This window comes from Cuculus canorus, chromosome 1, assembly GCF_017976375.1.
Source record: "Cuculus canorus isolate bCucCan1 chromosome 1, bCucCan1.pri, whole genome shotgun sequence".
In the NCBI taxonomy this organism is placed as follows: domain Eukaryota; kingdom Metazoa; phylum Chordata; class Aves; order Cuculiformes; family Cuculidae; genus Cuculus; species Cuculus canorus.
The window spans coordinates 164341764-164363532 of record NC_071401.1 but is presented as its reverse complement, the minus strand read 5'-3'; the positions used below and the strand labels follow the sequence as shown (position 1 = coordinate 164363532).

Below are 21769 nucleotides of genomic sequence, written 5' to 3'. Positions count from 1 at the left end.
TTTGGCTCTTATCAAGGCTGTTTTAGCCACAATTCCAAAACACAGCATCATCCAGGCTGCTATGAAGAACATTAACTCGCGCCCAGCCGGATCGAGTACAAGGTGGAAACTTTCAGTTGAGAATTAATTTGCCAAGTTCTCCCGAAAGGCAGACTAATATTATTCACACATCTATACTTAATTTAAAGCATCTAAGTAGAGATATCCTATTTTGAAAACACTAGCCACTGCTTCTTTTAATATGATATTCTAAATCCATACACGAATGAAATGAATTGGCAGTTTACTGCGATATTCTCTTCACTGAAAACTAGACTTCTGAACACTTCCTGTCAAAGCCATAAAGCTGTGGTTTCCCAACAGAAGAACACTAGTAGGGCAGAATACTGTCAAGGTGTTGAAGGTGGATTGGAAGGTTTGATCCCCAAGCCTCTTGATCCAGGAAACACTTGTGTGAGTCTAAATTTACATGCAGGATTTTTACCTCTGACAGGCAGCTGGCAAACGGCACGATTTATGAGACACTGCCCAATATCACATACAGAGATTTCTTATTGCAGGTGTTACGACTCCGACTCTTGCCAACGACGTAAATTATGGTAGCCTGATTGGTTTTTGGATTCAGAACCAGCTTTTGAGAAAACAGATTTCTAAATGCTACCAATCCTAGGTTTTCCTTCTTCAAGGAAAGTTTATTTCTCATTACTATTCCTCTAGAATTGGGGTTCTAGAAATCTAGAAGCACAGGTTCAGGTGTGAGCTTCAACAACATTGTTCTTTTCTCGGACAGATGTTCTCACCTTTCTTGCTAGAGAGCACAGAGCTGAGTGTAAATGTGTAGGCTAGAGTTCTTAAAGAACTTGGACAGCAGAAAACTGATTCAATACTTCACTAGTCTTTTAGTCATTTTTCTCTAGAGAGAGATATCTGAGCATCAGAAATAGCATAAAAGTGAAGAATTCTGTACCTACAGAGATGTACAAACTTATCTTTTTCTTGCAAACTGTCAAGTCAAATTTTTCAGTCTATCTTTGACCACAAAAAATTGAGCCAATATATGCAAACTAATGAAAAATAAGATAAAAGTATATATGTAATTTAAAGAACAAAAAACTTCCAATTCCTAGGAACTCAGAAAAATCAATGTATTTTCATCTTCTGTCAAAATTTTAACAAATATTCATCCACAGAGTTGAAAACATACAGCTTTCTATCCTGTATAATTGTCTCTGAAATAATCACGAACATTTGTAAAGCATTTTAAGACGTGCAACAACACCAGTTTGAAAGCCATACATCTGAACTGGTAGTTCTAATGCTTTAGTGTAATATGAAGGGTACTAATTGGTTGGGATATGCCTGTGTGTAACAATCTTTTATGTTCAGAGCACAAAGACCTTAGCGCCTTCCTCTGTTATGGGCTTAATTATTCCCTATAGGCACTGTTAGCTTTTATTTTACTAGATAAAAGTTCAAGTTGCACCAATCTTTTTTTAAATGACATGTTCTCTGTCTTTTGCTTGCTGGCAAACATTCAAAGGTACTTTGTACCAGAACAGAGTGGTTTCTGAAAGAGCTCATCTTACTACTGCTGCTTTTAAAAAGAACCACTTTTACTGCTCACAAAATGCTGTTGATTCTGCACTTACTCAGACCTCAACAACTTACACACTTGTCACGATACCTTCAGTAATCCAGGCAAAACCAGGTAAACTGCCTTCTGAATAAGAAGGAAAAAACTTCTGATCCCACCACAGTAGAGAATAGTTAGCATTTGCTTTTTTTAATATACATTTGTCACCAAGTCTTCTACGTCTTATCTTCTCTGGAAGAACTTTCTCCTTCCATGGCAGCAACCTAAACAACTATATTAACATGAAAAGTGGATATATCAAGATCATAGACTCAACCATCAAATTTGTTTATAAGAAACTCCACTAGAAGTTCTTTCAGTACACTGAACATAGAGGATTTGAAAGCAAATATTAGTTGATACTTTCAAAGCATTTGCAGTTTTAACGGAAATGAAACTTAGGGTCATGTTCTGCCTGGCTCAATGCATTGTGTCTGTCTTTGAAGCACACAGCAAGGCTACAAGATCATGTCTTGAGCACTGAATGACATTATCATTAGAATAAGCAGAACCACCACTGATGTCACCATCAACTTCAACTCTGCTGTGGCAATGCACAGCAAAAGAGCAGATGTAACCAGAGATTTCTGAATGGAAAAATTCGATAGCTTTCTGTGGAAGAAATGAGAGGAGAGACCTTGTCTCCAACTTGATTTCCAAAGCTTTTCAGGTGATAAATCAATGTTGCAAGATGCCAAGTCAACAGACATGACCTAATTTACTTTAAGAGTTTCAAAACAGATTAATTGGCTGTGAATGAGCAGTTCCCACAGCAAGGGAATGTTAGCTAAAAGATCCTGCTTTCCAGGCCTGTTAAGACAATTGCTTGCTGAATGTGTAGGATGTGACAGGGGAAGCAAAGGAACTTGCATCAGAATTATCTAGATGGTAGCAGAATTCTAGTTTTTTTACTGTTCTTTATATCCCACTCCATCTTTATCTCAGGCTGTTCTCTGGCCTTCTCACTGGAAAGGCTTCTGGGGAGTTTATCCTATGAATTGGTTCCCATCAAGAAGATTATTCCATGCAAATAAAATATATTGAAAGACTATGCAAGCCAGTGGGTGCTGCAATACCAATATATGAACTGGCTTAGAAAAATCTCTTTTATTAGCCTTTTTCTTCATCTGAAAAACTTCTCTGTTGTAGTTTTGCTAAATATACCATTGGACATCATCCAGAGCACAACTAGAGATAAGAGAGAAAAAAAATTAAATTGCAAGCCTTTGGGATTTGGTGATTGAACTTCTGACCACATCTGGATCACTGGAAGCTCTCACTAAACTTACATAAGATTAATGGCGAAAACATATAATACAGAGGACCTCACGCTTTACAAATACTAAGCAAGATTCTGAACCCTATGCCATTCCCCAGACACCTGGTGATGTATAAGGTTTGGAAAACTGAAATCTAGATGGGAAATTCAGTTGCACTTTTGTATCAGCTTCATGCTATCTCTTAAAAAATCCTCATAATGAGATGGTTCTCATCGGTTAAAAGATATAATCATTAACAAAGAATTGTCCAGTGTTGTTTGTGCCACAGGCTTTTACAGTTCCTGCAGAAACTCCACACTTTGGCAGCATGAAAGAAGAATAAAGCCACATTTCTATCTCTGTATGTGATCTGCAATTTCTATACTGTATATCTCAAGCAGTCAGGTATGTTTTGCTGAGGAAGCAAAGTCACCCATGTATTTGGGATGTCAGAATGATTAGATTTAAGGATAAACTCCAGGGAACAGCAAGAGACATGAAAATTCCACAGCGGTTGGGGTCGGTGACCTAGTTTGTTTGGAAATAATCCACCGCATTCCACTTAAGTGATTGGTTCTAAAGGGAGTTTGGAATAAATAGTTATTACAGTGGTTTGTAATAATCTTCTTTTAATGTTGTGTGATAGCATCAACCTAGAGAGCAACAAAAAAGACTTGACAACTTATGTACCTATGCCTTTACATGCTCATTTTTCACAGCAGCCATGAAAAACACAAAGAAGACTTCAGACTGATATATTCCTCTGAAAAGATCAGGTTTGGGTATATTCTCGTTCAGTTCCAGTTTGGGAGTAAGAAATGCTCTCTCTGTTACTAGTAAATGACGATTTTCTGAATTCAAAGTTACTGGAGAGAGTCCTAGGAGCAGAAAGGTTGAAAATTTAATGAAGTCTTTCCGTTACATCTCTCCTCCTCTTTCGGGTCTAGGAATCCCAACTTCCTGGAATGACATTCATCAGTACTGTAGGAGAAGGTATAAGCTGCAGCCCAAAGACAGTATTTAAATTTGATTGTATCATATGCTCACGACAAATTCTCCTTCCAAAAAGTGCATATGTTCTATGAACATGTGTTATTTGAGTATCATAAATTTGTTTTATACTTCCCCTACAAAATCATTGTACATTTAGTGTTAAGATTCCCCAAAGACTTAAAATGGTAAGAAAACTTTCACTTGCTGAGATGTTCCTGAGTGCATATTGAGAAGGATGGCAAAATGGCTTAGTGATGAACATAGTACATCTGGTTGGCTTTGACCACATCTAATCTAGGAATTTAATTTCTCAATACATAATCACCATGTAGCATCTGGTGTTCCCAGTGGAGCAGATCCATGCACTCTATTTCATTTATTATTCCGTATATACTTCATTTAGCTAACCTCTCAGTCAGAAATGGACAATTTATTCACTGGAATTATGAATTGTGAAATTAGTTTCATTCATTTCATTGACAAAGATAAAAACTGCCCTTCCTATGGACTAGAGTGACATTTTTTTCACAGGCATAAAACTATCTTGAAGAAATGAGTAAGACTTTGTTACTAGGTCATGGTCAATATTTGTCTCTCTTATCAAAACAAATTTGACATTTTATTTTTCATTATTACACTTTTTTTTTCGTAAGATCTTCTCCTTACATATATGTTAGAAAAATAAAGCTTTCCAAGGCAGCTCTTCAGGCAATGAAGAATAAAGACTCAAAACTCCAGTACTGTGAACAACGTGACTAAATGGAAGTAGATCATATCTAAAAAGAAAACTTAATGCACAACTGTAAACATATGTAAATTCTCACACTCACTAACACATGTAAGTGTATGACTTCAAGACTGAAAAAAAATGGTGCCTGAAAGCCCACTGCTATCATATTTCAATGAAATTTATTTTGAAGCTTAAACCACAGCAGCTGTAATCCATTTTAAGGCTGGGACTTAGGAGTGGTAAAGCAGTCATCTTTGGAGGCAACAAAGATACAAAGTGCTTGCAGATCCAGGTGGAAATTTAGGTATCAAAAAGGGCTAAAAGTTCTATGCTGAAACAATGAAAGTGAAAAAAAAAAAAGGTAGTTAACAAGTTAAACTTCTTTTTTAAAAAAACGAGATAATACGAAAAAATCCATTAAAACAACTCCTAAATTATCACAAATTCAAAAGTGAAAGATAATGTAAAAACAAAACCTAGAATGTTTGGAAACATGTTAATCAGTTCATCCTCCAATGAGAGTATAGCTAATATGTTTCAGTTTTGCCTAATCAGACAGCATGTTTTTCATTTTGTTTTATATCTGTAACTGGGAATGCACTGAAAAAGGCAGATGATCAATGTGAATTGCCTAATTAAGCGCATGCATAATTAATTTAATGAGAATAATCCATTTTTATAATGAAAAAGGAATCATTAAACAATTCAGAGTTATTAGAAAGAATGTATTATTCAAAGGAAATTATTTTAAAATGAGGTCTCAATGGTGATAAATAAATCATAGCTAATTTGAACATCCTGTTGGGTTCCAGTGTCCCCCATTAAGCCATTACAAACGTAAGGGAGGAGGGACCTCTGTACACACATTTATCTTGAAACCTCACTCCTCCTTTCTCTCTTTTTTTTTTTTTCCCACTACATTTTTATTGTGTTGGAGAGAGGTCACTACATGCACTTCAAAAGGCATAGTAGCAAAACCTATTTTTAGCAAGTAAATAAAATGAAACCTGTTTTAGCGGTGTTTGGTTTTGATTGAGAGGAGTGGTTGGTTTTTTTGTTTCTTTGTTTCGTTTGTTTGTTTTGGTGTATTTTTTGGGTTTTGTTTTTCTTAATGACAAATTATAAAGGAAATAAGACAATCTTTCAGGTAAAATGCTTGCACAACCTATATTTCCATACAGCTCTATGTTTTTTTTTCGATTGTTTGCCTGTTTAGTGGAAGGTAATACAGAAAGCCTTCAAATGCATCAATTGCGCTGTACCCTACTAGCCACCTCAACGAAAAGATACTGAAGAACTTTTATTTCTTTTCAAATTGACAAGCACTTAAGTATTTTATGGTAAAATACATCTCATCTCTCCGCATTAACAAATCTTTCTCCAACGTCTCTTGAAATAGGCTCAGTGCAGACAGAAATGGGAGATCTGTATTTCTTTTATGGGTGGTCAATCTTGTATCTGAAACTAAACAGTCTCTGGGCCATAACGTCACTGGTCTGACCTGGCCAGATTGATAGTTGGATTCATCCCACCCGACCATAAGAATCTAATCAATGCCCCTAGGTTAGAAAGACTCTCTTCAATGGTCAGTGAAGACCATTTCAATTATGTCATCAATCCGTTGATGACAGAAGCTACTGAGGTCCTGAAGGATCCAAAATGGCATACCTGAGTTAAATGTTCAAGGTAAAGTGGTATGTATGAGAGCCAATATCCTGAGTAGATGTGGTTAAGATGCTTTGAAGAAAACTTTCCCAGAGAAAACAAAGATGGGAATTAAAAAATAAATAAGCATCTAATAATTTCAATTTGGTTTAGTCAAAACTGTTCACTTTAAGTCTTCCTAAAAAATGTGTATTAAAAACTTCCAACTAAAAGCCTCATAATTTTTAGGAACATTCAAAGCTAGTGTCTGAAATAATCTCCTCTAGTGTTTTAGTTTAAAAATTTGTAGGTTGTGCTAAATATAATATTTCCAATGACAGAGAATTAAAACTGGTGCTTCTGCACTCTTCCCTCTGCCATTTTGCTTCTTCCAAATGCATATGCATTTTCTCTTTCATCTGTTAGCTGTTTCTGTTAGTGTACCATGTACCTCAGTAGTTGTATCAGATCACGTTCTATCAGATCACTTATCAAGACTCACATTTTCTTAAGACAACAGTCATGCAGAAAGTTCAGATGTTCAGATGACTGGTACATAAGAAAGGAAAAAAAGGGAGAAAAAAGAGAAAGAAGGGGGGAAAGGGAGAAGAAGGAGGGAAAGGGGGAAAAGGGAGGGAAAGGGGGAAAGAGAGAGCGAAAGGGAAAATGGGAAAAGAAATGAAAATATGAACAGGTGAGCAGCTGCCTGCATTTCAGCCTGAGAAGGGACTGCCCCTCTCTCTGGTCACTAAAGCAATAGTCGCTTCTTATTATGTTCAATAATGTGGCATCATGTCTCCACTGTGCAGGGATTTCTCTCTCTTCAGCTTTTCCACTAGTTCTCTCTTCCAACATCTCCAAGCATAATAAGCTTGAGAAACACTGCTTTACACCTAAATCCACTGAAATCCAAAGCCAGTAAACCAGCTATACAAAACTAAATATAGCACTAGTTCAATTAGAGGAATCTGCTGTGATGGTATTATCCCAAGAAGCAATCATGAAAACTGTTTACCTCTCTCCAAATTTTCGTGTGATCAAATAAGCTGAGTCCAGCACTAACTGACATCTTCTAAGAATAGGTTTCTCCAGCTTACAGCCTGAATTAAAGTGTATTATATTATAAAGTGTAATCCTCTTAAATGACACAAAGTATTGATATTTTTTCCTGATAGCTCAAAAAAAAGTCCAAAAGGTTAGAAGTCAGAAAGATCGTCTGCACATCCTGGGAGCATAAATTAAAAAGGTGTGTATGCATATGCACTGGGATGAAAATCTTCAGTCCATTTATTCCTGATTCCTGATCAACACACTGTTGTGTCCCAACTGATCACTCTTTTCGTCTAGCTGTTCTGTGAGGTATGTGATTTTTTTAGGGCTGATGCCAACTGTTTTATTATCTGTTCCAACATCTTCATGCTGAGAAAAAAGTAATCTCTAAGATTGACATGTAAAATACAGGGGTGTTTCCTCATGGTTTAATGTTTGTCATATGCGATATGGACTGTACCTGTGACAAGGAGTTAAAACAAACTGATGAGATGGAGAGATAAAACTTCAAGTGTTAAACCAGGACTTAGTGTGCAATGTTTGGAATGTTCCTGGTAACATACACCACAGATTCCTGATCAACACAATGACATGGTGGAAAGGGAAAGGGAAAGAAAGGGGTGGAAAAAAAGAAGAAAGGGAAAAGTGAAAGAAAGAAAAGCAAAGAAAATTTATTTCAAATTTTCTGAAGTCCTGTGCCCAAAGTGACAAGTTTTTGAGATCACCTGTGCTACATGGACACATAAGCCAACCAGAAGTAAACCATATCATTATCACAGCTACTTTGACACAAACATGGAGTGACAAGACTGAATTTGGTGACATGATCAATAGTTATACAATCAAAAGAAAAAGTTTTCATCTGCATTCAGTAGAGGTCTCTGTGTACAATACTCCATGGCAGAGACCTTGAGAACCTTCTCGTGTCTCAGCCCTTCAGCATCACATTTTAGCACACTGGTATTCCAAACACTAAATTTTGTCTTTCGCTTCTAATTTGTGTAGTAGGATCTCACTTATGTTGCAATAATGACCTCTGCACAAGAACACAGAAACCACTTTTTATACGTGAGAGACGACAAAGGAAAAAACTGCTAAACTTTTTAGGGAATAACCTTAATTAGGAAACAATACACCATTTTAATATTGTAGTCTCGTAATGAAGTAGTCAATACATCAGAGATGAATGATGACTTGAATAACCTTGCATTTAGTTTATAGGCAAATTGAAAATCACACAGAATATTGTATGAAAATACAGGCAAGCTGATGAAGTAATGAAAGAGAAACAGAAAAAAGTCTAGACCTGTAATAAAACACACACAATCATGACTTGAATTGCCAGGATGGATTGTTGAAACCTGCTTTTGAATTTATATGCAAACAGATTTCCTAATAACTAAGGATAGATTTTTTTTTTTTTAATAACAAAGGCTGGAAGGGGCTTAAGTAGGATTTCAAGAAACAATCTTCTGCAACTTTTCCTCATTATCCTGAGATATCAACTATACTTATACCCAGATGAAGCAAAAGAATTTAAGTGCACAAATACCCCTATCAGGTTTACCTGTAGAGTCATAAATAGAAGAAATTGCTAACTGCAATGATCTATAATGCAAAACGATATAGTATTGGGCTACATTCATTTAAATACCATGAAACATTCTAAGCAACAATGTATGCATCGATAACATACAAATTTTATACTGCATAGGAACAAACAGAAAGACAACACAAAGTAAAAACCTGGTTATTATGTGAAATTAATTTTCCCTTTAATTTATTTTACATTTACCAGTTAGAATCAGAAGAGGAAACTAAAACAATATACGAAGACATATAGTATGCCTCTGGTTCCCTACCTTCTTCCTTAAATAAGATGAAATTTATTACTTCTTCCTATATTTTCCAATTGGGACTACACAGCTTGCATTGTTAGATTTGTCTATTATCAGCTTTAAAATGCAGTAGGAATTAGTCCATAAAGTTAAATATTTTTGGTTCCTTGAGACTAATCACATCTGGAAATAGTTTTTGCACATCCAGCAAAAACAATCCAAAGTGATAAAAGATTCCTTCAAATTAATTGTGCTTTATGCTTTATGCTTAGTATGACAATGGTAGAGCCAACTTAGCAAAACCTTTTGTAATAATTATCCATTTCAATCCATAAAGATGCTGCGAAGGAGGTGGATGTAAGGCCCATAAATCTTCAACAAAAAGCAGACACTTTGATACAAAGAACTCGTGCACATTGAAGTATAACTTCTAGTTGCCCACCCACCGGCAGCCAGCAGAGTTAGGCCAAAACTGTTTACAATAATATTCCAGGCCATGAAACTTTGACATATGGCAATAGTCAAATTTCTTCTTTCCCAGAGAGGTAGCAATACTGAAATTCCCCTCATGGGAGGAAAGCTATGCAGAATATGAAAATCTTCACCTCTCCCTCTGCAATGATTAACAAATTGAAATGGAGATGAAGTTGTACATGGTAGATTAGTTTCTTTCCCTTTAAAGAAGATATTTTGCCAGTAGCACTTTTCAAATCCTTAATCACTTGGAGAGATTAACAGCAAGCCTGGAATACATGCGGAAACTCTATCTATGTGAAACGTACCATAATGCATATAGCAGTTTCCTTTGGTAGGATCCAGCTGAATAGCCTTCACGAAGTACTTTTCTGCCTCACTCTTCCGTCCCTTTGAAAAAAAAAAATGGCGGGGGGGAGAAGAAAGGATTATTTTAAAGTGTCTCACTATGGAAAGACCACGTACAGTTACAATTTCTAAATTCCAGGCACCAGAAAAAAACAACTACTATTATCACTATACTTAATCTAAATAAATATGATATGTTTAACTGTTACAGTAAGTTTTGTGGTCAGCTACTGCATGTTGCAGATGTGCAGACCGAGGAATAAATGTGTCCAACATCGTCAATGTCCAAGAAGTAAGGAAGTAGTAGAATTGTATTGCAAAAAAATACTGTTGAGGGCTTTGAGTGAACATGAAGCTCTGCACCACTTTTCTGGACAGGCATCAGGAGGAGTAGTATACAGAATCAAGCCATAATGAGAAGGGAAGGTAGGAGGGAGCTTTTGTCATGGTCTTAAAAAAAAAAAAAAAAAAAAAAAAGAGAGGGGAGGAGGAGGAGGAAAGGAAAAAACATGTTTTGGTTCTACGAAATCATAGAATCATGGACTATCTCAAGCTGGAAGGGACTCATAAGGATAATTAAGTCCAAATCCCTGCTCCTCACAGGACTATCTAAAAGTAAACCATCATCCAGATGGTCCTTGAACTCTGACAGGCTTGGTGCTGATACCACTTCTCTACAGAGCCTATTCCAGTGACCAGCCATGCTCTCAGTGAAGAGCCTTTTACTGATGTCCAATATGAACTTTCCCTGATGCAGCTTCACCCCATTTCCTCACATCCTAAACAACACTATATACACAGCAAAGTCACTACAAACAAAGGTATATAACTAGAAAACATTTTGAATATTAATATGGGAAGTAAAATTTCATCAGAAATCAAATATGTCAACCATAAAACATAACTGAAATAGAAAAGGTAATTTTTTAAGACTACTGTTCATGGTATGACAAAATGGTCAGGAAAAACAAAAAACAAACAAACAATATAAATGTTGGTAGAAAGAACAGAGATGTTCTAAACCACAGATTGTCTTATCACTGAAATCACCAAGCCACTAAAGTTGCATTATGGTATGCAAGTGCCACAGCAGATCCATTAGTGGTCTTTACTCTTTTCATGAAGGAAACAGTAATAATGGATTAGCCTAGTCTGACACTCAAACACCAGTCACCACCAGCTATTCAATAAGATATCTGTGACCTGCTTATCCTTATCCCCATGAAATTAGTTTCTGCGGTTTGTGTTATAGAAAAGGCGGCCTCCAAAACAAAGAACAGCTAAGCTTAACCGCAGTGGAAGAAAGGCATTGTGGTCTGCACCTCTGAAGGTTGCCTTGAGTGTTATTTCACAGATATAAGCATATAGGCATTCTCAAGTTTTGTGGTCTGGAAACAGACATTGCATACATCCTGCACTATCCCCCAAGTTAACATAGGAATAATAACGAGGTCTGTTCATGATTACAGCTGTTCCAGATTCTCAGTATTTCCCTCAAGGGCTTTAAAAACAATAAAATAAAGAGAGAGAAAGAAGTTATGCAGCACACCAAGAACTATATGAAGACCAGGCTCCATCAAAACCAACATAGAGGCCATATTTCCAAGAGATCATCCTGGCAGAGATACAAGCAGGCTTATCATTTACAATACTCCAGTTTCACAAAATGAACATTCATTGGATGTAAGAGTTTTGCCTTATTATTTAGTAAACTTTCTTTGGTAAACCCCTAAACCATATCCACATGGCACAAGGCTCCTGTCAGCCAAACGGTGCAACTACATGATAGACTATACTATCTTACACTGCAGTGCCTCTCATCCCCGATTTAAAAAAAAACAACAAACCAACAACCCTTTAACAATCACATGACATGTATCCCAAACTGATTTTTCCTCATCTACTAGTGCAGTAAAGGCATATCTATAGATTAAACACAACTTCTTTTTTGTTAAACAGCATATAACCATTGTTGAAACCAAAAAGTGATGAAGAAAATAATCTCCAATTGAACGCACAACATAAATTTGGGTTAGTATAAAATAATCCTTAAAAGTAAAATAATCAGAGTATTGAGGGGGAGTAAGGGTTATAATTAAACACAAAATTTTGCGCATTTAACTTCAAGGTCGGCATTCTCAGTCTGGCCAAAGACACCATGACATATGTTAAGTCCAGCCTTGAGACTTCAAAATGACAAGCACCAGGCATATGTATCACTACTACTGACAGAATTAACAACTACAGATTTTGCATCATTGCTTTTTTTAACAGACTAACATCATTAGTTTTAGCTGGCTGCACTCTGGATCTATTTGTAGAATGTAAAAGGACAGTTCATTGAATGCAGTCACAAAATATATAGCTTTTGCCTACAGAACTATGGCTATAAGGCTACAAATGTTTGTCAAACATGATTAATTTTCATTTACTGGGATCATGAAAAATACATGACTGCTCTTCTCTTTTTGGCACTTTCCAAATGGCATATTGCACTCAAGTTCAGGCCACTGAGGAGACCTGGAGTACATAATGATGACAGGTGCCAGCACACACAGCAGAGGAATGACTGTGCTATTAACGGGCTCAAAAACAGATGAAGCAGAGGAAAATCTTTCATTATCTCACCCAAGACATAAAATGATCTGACTATAAATGATCAGCATAGTTCCATTTGTTCATGTTGGCCATTGTTTTTATATGTCCATATTTGTCAAAATTTTTTAAAGGAGAATAAAAGCATTTTCCTGCAAATCAGCATTTTGAGGAACTCTGCATCATTCCAGCTAAAATGTCCTCTTTGGTGCCATCTGTCTGCTGCTAAAATGTCAATACCTCAGTATAGATTTAATACACATTATATTTGTGTCAAATTATAGAAAATATAATCATCTGGCAGAATCAGGCTATTTCACGATTAAAATTTAGCACTTATCAACTTTTTTCCAACTACCCAATGTACACCTCAACTACCATAACAGAATGTACACACTGTGTTGTTAGATTAAGATGGCTAGCCTGGCCATTGTCCCTTCCCACTGTATGTGTTTGTTGTTAAATAAAAAATATGTCATAGGGAATAAAATTCAAACTTTTAAAGAAAATCCAAATAATTGTTTAAACAGCTGAAAAATAATGACTCGGTGCAGGAAAGCATTGTGTGTGCATATTCACCATTATGTGGACTGACCCATGCAAACACAGGCATTGAGAGTCACTGGAAACATCCCAATTTCTAGCAGCAGGGGCTGCAGTTGTATGTGCACAACCACATGCCTTGGCAATTTTACAAAGCAAAATATGTACGTTTACAACTGCAGGCTAGCAGACTTATTTGAAGGATAAAAAAGTCATTAATAAGATTTTAATGGAAAGACTTCATGGCTCCAAGGATTAATAATGGGATACAAAATACCTTTCACCTGTTGGTCACCAGTTCACATCCACTCCAGGTCAGTAGCTAATGAAAATGTGCTATCTGACAGCTACTAGCTTGCTCGGGAGAAATGAGCTAGTGGTCCTAGCCCAAGCCCTAATGGAGATCCTCTGTGCAGACTCACTGGCATATTTATGGCTTTTTAGTCAGAGACCAACAGGACAGAAATAAAAAAATGAATAGCAATCTCATTGCCAGTGGGGGAAAAACATAACGAAGACAGTTCAATAATTGATTTGGAAGACTGTGCTGATATTCTCTTTATTGGACCTGAACCTTACTCTAATGCTTGTCATAAGGATAAACTTTCAACAGTTTTCTATCGATAAAGAAAACTTGATTTTTCCTCCTCATGCCTAAATAAAGGTTAATTGCCCATGATTACCACCTTCCAGCAACAGCAGCAAATTTAAAAGGAAAAATAAATGAATGTAACTGACACATGGCTCCTATAAACTAGCATGCCAGTTGCCCCTAGTTTCAGAAATATTCCACTCTCCACAAATCAGTGTTCATATCAGAATGGCTGTTTGCTTGCAGTTTTGGTAGCCAAACAGTTATAAGTGTTTAGATATGAAACCAAGAGCTTGATTTTTAAGACCAGTTCGCCGTAGAAGTTGATTGCAAGGTTTTTTTTGTCTCTTTCTTTGCTCCCCGGAAACCAGGACAGTGGATCTGACTTTGCTAATATGGTCAGACATACTTCTCAGAGGGGCTTTTCCTACAAAAGACTGTTATGATCACCAGGAGAAACAAGAGAGAGCTAGCTAAGGGCAGTTGATGCATTATTAGAATACCCTGTATTTATCCTTAAAATATTAAAAAACTGGGGAGAAAAGCACTATTTTTATATCCACCTCATTTTTTAACTCACTCTGCTGGAAAGCTCTGCCAAATTCATGTTGAGGCAGCTGTTGTACTTATGGCTGCTGGAGGCCCAAGGATCTTAAGATGCTAGTAAAATTTGAAAAGATTAATACAGTTGAGCAGCTCTCAATAACCCTCTTGTGGAAACTATGATGACACAGTGGCAACTAGTGAGGTAGTTCAACAAATTAGGTGGTCTCTGCAATTTAAATGAACTTCATATTTCGTAAATATTCATCATGATTCAAAGCCTGCAGGGGTTTAACCAGTAAAGCAGAGACTTCACTCTTCAATATAGTTTTATCAGCCTTATCAGGTAAAAATGTGATTGCATAAGGAACTCAATTCACATCACAAACACAGTTGACTGTCATTCCCCCCATCTGCTCTTTTTTTTTCTTTTTTTTGACAAGCATTCACATTTTCAATAAAAGGAATTGAATTATGAAAAGATTTTTTAATGGAAGACTGACTAAACTGCGGACACTGAACATGGAAAAAATTATTACTTTACATAATTCCTTTTTCCTTTCTAGGACATTTTAAAGTCACAGATAGTGACTATGTACGTTTGGTAAAAAGGTCTGAACTGAACTTGCGAGTTCATTTCATGTTTCTCTAAGTTATTGCAGTCCTGCATATCTGTTTCATAACCAGTTCCTTTTGCCTTACAAACGTTGTCTTGTTTTAGTTTAAAACTCTGTTTGCACCTTAAGTGGTTCACTTTCATCTAAATATATCACGTTAGTCCCCCTTCAACCATGGATGGATCTTTGTTGACTAAAAATCCATCCATCATCTAGCCTGACTGAGATTCTACTGAAGTTGGAGTCATTTTTCTGTAAGCCAAGGTTATTTTAGAGAATAATAACACAAACTGAGTTCTTGACTCTACATCTATGATGATAATTAATGGGATGATAATCAGAAAGCCGAGATATTAAGTACTCACCATTGACTTTGATGGGAATCCACCAGAGCTTAAGCATTTTTGAATGCGACACCACTGCTTAATACACATAGATTTAGGAATCTAAGGCACAGCTGACAACTTCCCTGGCTTGAGGCATGATTCAGAGCTTATTACAATGATATTTTCTTCAAGAAAAGCAGTATGTATCTGATTAAGCAATAATATATTAGAGCAATTTGACATCCATTTTGTTGTTTTATTGGTCTCATATCACAAAAAAAGCATTCTTGTATTATTAAAGCATTCAAAATGACATAGGGAAGAAACAGAAGCATAGGATTTTTTTCCTTTGAAGTTTTTTTTGGTTGTTTTGTTTGCAGGTTTTTTTTTTGTTTTTTTTGTTTTATATATACCCATTTTTAAGTCTTTTTTGGGGGAGAGCAACTTAAAGTCTAAAAGGAATTTACCTCATTACATCACTGTTAAAGCCAAGAAAAATTGTGTACAGTCTTATGTCAACTTTTAAAGAATAGTTTGTTCCAGATCTTGTGATTTATTTACTGTCTAGATCCACATTGAAATGTTCACCTTGGTCATTAAGCTTTAGATTATTTTATATCAAGAATACATAATGAAATATTAAGTAAATTTATATCTTAGGCACTTTGTGTTTTCCATTGAGTCTTAAGCCACATTTTATATGTTCTGATAAAGGACTGTATTAAGATATACTCATATTTCACTGGCCAGTCAGTAGAATATAAATTCACTATCTCCACATACTGTTTTCACTGAGTCCTATGAATTTCTTCTAAGCTAAATTTGGCCTATATCATGCATTTTTCTATGATTACTGACAAAATTACTACACAGAGTAGTAACAGGTGACTGGCAGCTATACTCAACCATCTAGCAAAACAAAAGGATCTCTTTCACAAAAGCAGTTCATCCTACGTCTATAATAAGCTTTAAATTTATGTTGAGTAAAGTGAGAAGTTTAGGGCTCCCCTTTTCCTGTCTACAGGAAGTTAGAAACAAGATACAGAAGATAGGATCCCTAAAGGAGGTCAGTGAGGGGTTATGTGCTGAAATACCTGCTCCAGAGTAATTTACCAACTAGTTAGACGGATATGTTATATTTAAATGAAAATGCTCTGTTTTACAATTAATTGTGTTACACTTGGCATGCAGCCAAACATAGCGCAGTCCCCTTAGTACATCTACGGATGCAATACTTATGGCACGTGGCCAAAGTCAGAAAAAATATAAGGTCCATAGACGTCAGTTAATGAAATTTCTATAGTTCAGAAATTCTGACAGTCAACTCGGAGGTGTTAATGTTCCAGATACAACAGATAACTAAACCTCAAAAAAAAATTAACTTATGGTTCTGAAATCAATAAACATGACTTTCCACACTGACGAAAGAAACTCATCCCTCCCTTTCCCTACAATCAAATTGCTTGTAAACAGGAAGAAAAAATGAAAACAACTTCTGACTTTTTGCAAATTTCAGAACTAAATGCAAACTTTATGGTTGGATCGTTTTTAACCCCCAAGGCCTTTCAAGTGGCAAGAAAAATTGCAGTGTATCAGACTCCAAAGACAAACTGACTACAGAAAAGTAGCAGTGGCTGCTGCTTAGCTTACCTTGACTTCTTAGAGTGGATCTTCTAGAAGATTCAATGACATTTATACTTTCTTACAATGGAAGTTTAACTGAAATATCCAATTTTCATTAAAATATTCTTCCTAGAAGCAGTATGAACAGCCAAGGGATTTATCCTCCCAAAATGAAATATCTAACAGCTTTGCTCATCTAATTAATTGACTGTTCAGAAATAGTCTCTTCATAGATTAAAGACTGCTATATGTGTAGGCATTTATTCATCATTCCCAAAAGAAGTATTACTAAAAGTTTTTTTCATTTTTTAAAGGCATAAACTCTTCTAGAAAGTTATATCTAGATTTAATATACAGCATTTCGATTGCTATGTCTTAAAACAAGTCCTGATTCTTTTGACATCATGACTGTTCTATTTCATCCCTGCTTTCTTCCAATTTGTGTAAATCTAGAGAGACAGAAAAAGAGCAGCAATCGACCAGTGACATAAAAAGAAATATGACAGAGCTGTCCAACAGAATGCAAACTTCCTTTCTGTGCTGGAACACCAGCAGCAAATAACTACAGAAGTAGTAAATGCTGAATTAGTCTACTCATTATTGCTCTATGATCCCCTTTCTCTCTGCTGTCTCATTTCTTTCTGTTCCTACTACCTTTCATTTATTGCTGTGCTGTCATTTATTTGTATTTATTTTGAGATGACTCTCAAGAATTACTGCAATTACTGAATACAGTAGGGTATTTGACAGTGGCACTCTGAATAATTTCACAACAAACCAAAAATGGCAGGATACCTCTCTGGCCTTCTGTTTGTCAGAAAGACAAGCAACAAAGAACAAACAACCACAGGCAAAAACATGACCACTCACTGAGGAGGGAGTATTTTGAAACTTGAAGTATTCAATTCCTGTGTTGATACTTGCATGTCACAATCCTGTTTCTTTTATTTTAATCCAAAACAATCTCTGATGTATCTATGTCTGCTCTCTCCCCATCCCTCCTTGGAAAAAAACATTTTAAAATAAAATACTTCAGATTTTAGGCAATGTTCTAGGGTGATTATTATTGAATTTAATATGGTTTGGATCTGTAACACAGAAATTTTACAAGGTAAAGTAATTTTTTTTTACAGCAGTTTGGGTAATTTTCCACACCAGTAAAAAACAGGAGATCAACAGCACTGTGTGGTTCCGTGTAAAATGCAAGAAACACTGTGCAATTTTTTCCAAATAAATATAGCAAACCCTCTAATTCCTAGATGCAACATGCTAAATGTTACAATATGGGTCTGTCTCTAAGTACTTTAGCAATTACAGGCACTACTGCAAGTTATGAGGGGTGGTTTGTGGGATCAAGTTCACTCAAAAACAGATAAAAAAAACCTCAAACCAGATTGATTTATAATTGAAATAAAGCTTCTCAGACTAGCATGCAACAATAACAAACATCCACTGTCTGATGGCAGAGAGGACAGTCAGAAGGGAGGGTTTCTTAGTCTTCCCTTTAAGAAGACTGAAGAGAGAAGAGGAAAAAAAATTAAAAGCCTTACTTATAAATTATTTTTTTAGCATGATAGCCAACTCCTTCTGTTCTAGATCTCCTCATAAAATGGAAAATTAATTACAACACATGCTCAAGGCCTCACCCGGCACCGTCATTTTTGACAGACTCATTTTTATCTTAGAACTGGGAGCCTTGCAATTTTAAAACCTTTTACAAAAATTATGCTTTTCTTCGTGATATAGAAATAAATTACCTACACAAGGAATGAGGCTCAGATGCTGTCATACCAAACTCCTATGCTACCAGAAGATTCGCTAGGTCAACAAATATGTCCCATTGCTAAATAAATTTCTCAAGTAATTTATTCAGCTTAACAAGCTAAAGAAAAGAAAAGTACACCATGCTAAAGCACTGCACAGTCCTGAACAGCTACATGTTGTTTCTGAAAAATAAATAATAAAAAAAAGCACAAACTTAATCCCCAGACAACTGGCTATTTTCTAATTATCCTACTAGCTGAGCTACTAATCATGCTTTTCAATCAATTATGCTGTTCTAATATATATTCAGGAAAATTGTAGCTTAGTGAGCTGTAATTTTTAGATATGAACATATAAAATTATTCAATATATTATGAAATATTTGTGACTTATGCTGCTAGGTAAGATTGTAAATTTATTAGCTAGTCCTTTCGAGCTCTTAAGTTAGTATGTTTTTCTTTGCCTATACAGCAGCCTGTCCAAGTCCACTTGGCATTTCCTTCACACCAAAAGAGCTAACAAGCCTCGAAACAAATATTTGCACTAAAATAAAAACAGAGGGAATTGTTTTAGTGCTAACAAGTCATTATTAACTCTAAAAGTTTTATCCCATGCAAATTAGAACTACATCACTTACATATTTTAAGAATCAATAACAAATCAACAGATATTTTATGTCTGGTTTTTGTTTCTTTGGTTTGTTTTGTATCAATGAAAGTTATTACAAGCTGAAAAGCATATTCTGAGTTTTACAACTGTATCTTTAAAGTTAGTCAGGAATAAAACTTCACTGAGAATAATTTTGTGCAGAAATGCTATTTAATAATTTAACTATTGTTGATGGAGAAGAGTTTGTCAGCAGAACATTTTCAGGTGTAGGGAAGAGAAGTTTTTTCACTTGGATTTTATTTCAGTTTTTACGTTACTGCATTACATTGGTTTTGCACATTTTCATATTTCCAGATACACACAAGTAAAAATTTGTGTAGGCTTTGGAAAAGAAAATATCATTTCTTCAGGGTTATCTAACCTCCTGTTCTTTAACAGATATATTTTTCACTGTTCATAAAAACATTTTCAGAAATAATTAAACAAACTATTCATTATTCCCTCAAAGGTTGGCAGTGATGTTCACTTTGAAAGAGAAAGTTGCACAGAAATAACAAACATTGTGTTGTTTTTTGAAGACTTTTTTATGGAATATAGGGAAAATCGTGAAAACTGTAAATTATTTACAAATTGTCTATCTTTTTACTAAGCATATTTTATTCAAAATCGGTGCGGCTTCACCTCAAGTACTGTGCGCACTTCTGGGCCCCACAATTTAAGAAGAATGTTAAGGTCCATGAATGTATCCAGAGGAGGGCCAAGAAGCCGGTGAAGGGGCAGGAAGGAATGTTCCTTTGAGGAGCATCTAAGGACTTTGGGTTTGTCTAGTTAAGACAAAAGGAGGCTGAAGGGCAACCCCAGCCTCTCTACAGCTTCATGAGGAGGGGAAGTGTGGAGGGAGGTCCTCATCTCTTCTCCTGGTATCCAGGCACAGGACACATGGAAATGGTTCAAAGCTGCACCAGGGGAGGTTTAGACTGGACATTAGGAAGAATTTCTATACTGACGGGGTGCTCAAACACTGGAACGAGCTTCCTAGAAAGGTAGTTGACACCACAATGCCTTCAGCAACACAGTTAAGTTTTGGCCAGCCCTGATTTGGTAAGGCAGTTGGACTAGATGAACATTGTAGGTCTCTTCCAACTGAAATATTCCATTCCATTCCCAAATCCAAAAGAATTAGTAGAAGTGAAAATGATACAGCACAGAATTTGCTTACTATTGTTCATTTCACCTCTCTCAAAATGTAAGTTTAAAATTCAGGTTGCCCTCTAGAATGGTAGTGACATTAGCTATGTGCAAATGAGAAATTTGAGAAACTGGTAAAGTAAACCTGAGATGATAACACGGATTAGTATCTTTCACTTAAAATTAATATAACCATGCTGTAAGTTTATCACAGTAGATGAACTTTAATTTACCTTCTTTACAGTTTTACATGGCACTCACGACCTTGCAAAACATAACCCATTTCAGCAGAAGCCAAACTTCCTCTAAAATCTCTTTTTAGTAAGTGAGGATAATAGGTGTTAATAGCAAAAACATGTCTGTATCTTGACTTTGATTCAAAACACTGCATTTTAGAAAACTGGAACTAGCTTCAGCATGAAAATAGTGTCATACAGAATTGTAGAAAGACACATGTTGGAGGAGACCTTGAAATATCACTCTGTCCAATCCCCTGCTCAAAGAGCTAACATTTTATTTAGATAGAATTTTTCATGCAGATTATTGTTCAAGTCGGAAATATAATAATTTAAAAAAACCCATATTTTTCATTGCTAAGCTAATAAATCCATGTAGTACATGTGCCTTTATTTAAGTGTGCTGTGGAATTCAGTATTAAAATAAAAAAAAAAAAAAAAGAGAAAAGACAACCATAGGAACTTGTCTGAAACTTTCCTCCTCTCCTCCCTCACCCCAATTTCACCAACAGAAAGTTTTTCTATCTGTATTGGCATCCATTTCCACCCCTCACTTCATCAACCAACCATCTCACATTTCCCTCCTGGAAAAGAGACAGAATCGTTATCAATAGTTTTGTCTCAGCACTTATATTCAGAAACAAGATTGCAAAAAATCTGAAGGTTTGGTTTTAACAGATGAGGGCAAAGAAGCCTCTAAAAATGCCTCTCCTCTAACATCTGAAAATTAACTCAAGCATTCTTTTTTCTCTCCTAAATACATAGGCTGTGAGAAAATGATCATAAGCCTAGACAGGAAAGTTTAACAGAAGAACAGATCATGGTGGCATCTCAAGTTAGGGATGGACTGAAACAACTATGCCAAAGGAAGCAGCTCTAATGTCACTGAATCCCAAGGAAGCCTATGCAGAATTCCAGGAAACATGACAGTTACAGCAATCTTATCTTTGTGATGGGAATGTTAGTACAGTTCAGTATGCTAGAAACCAGACAAAATTCATTTAATGCAAATCACTCAGCAGATGGTACACTGCAAAACTGATTGAGGATAAATGACCAACATAGAGTCAAAAATCCATATTCTACTGCCAAAACTCTTCATCATCTATTTTCCTGTTGAATGTCTTTTCAGACCTTGTAGCTGAGAGAATCAAATGCCAAATT

General features: G+C 35.9%; 1 protein-coding gene across 2 annotated transcripts in view; it reads right to left on the bottom strand.

Moving 5' to 3' along the window:
* The window catches only part of TMTC2 (transmembrane O-mannosyltransferase targeting cadherins 2), a 251537-nt gene that overhangs the window by 33324 nt on the left and 196444 nt on the right, over nucleotides 1–21769 (bottom strand). For both annotated transcript variants that reach the window (XM_054079749.1, XM_054079756.1), the window contains exon 9: nucleotides 9930–10011. In XM_054079749.1, the coding sequence (XP_053935724.1) occupies nucleotides 9930–10011 (82 nt within the window). The remainder of the gene's footprint in view (nucleotides 1–9929; nucleotides 10012–21769) is intronic.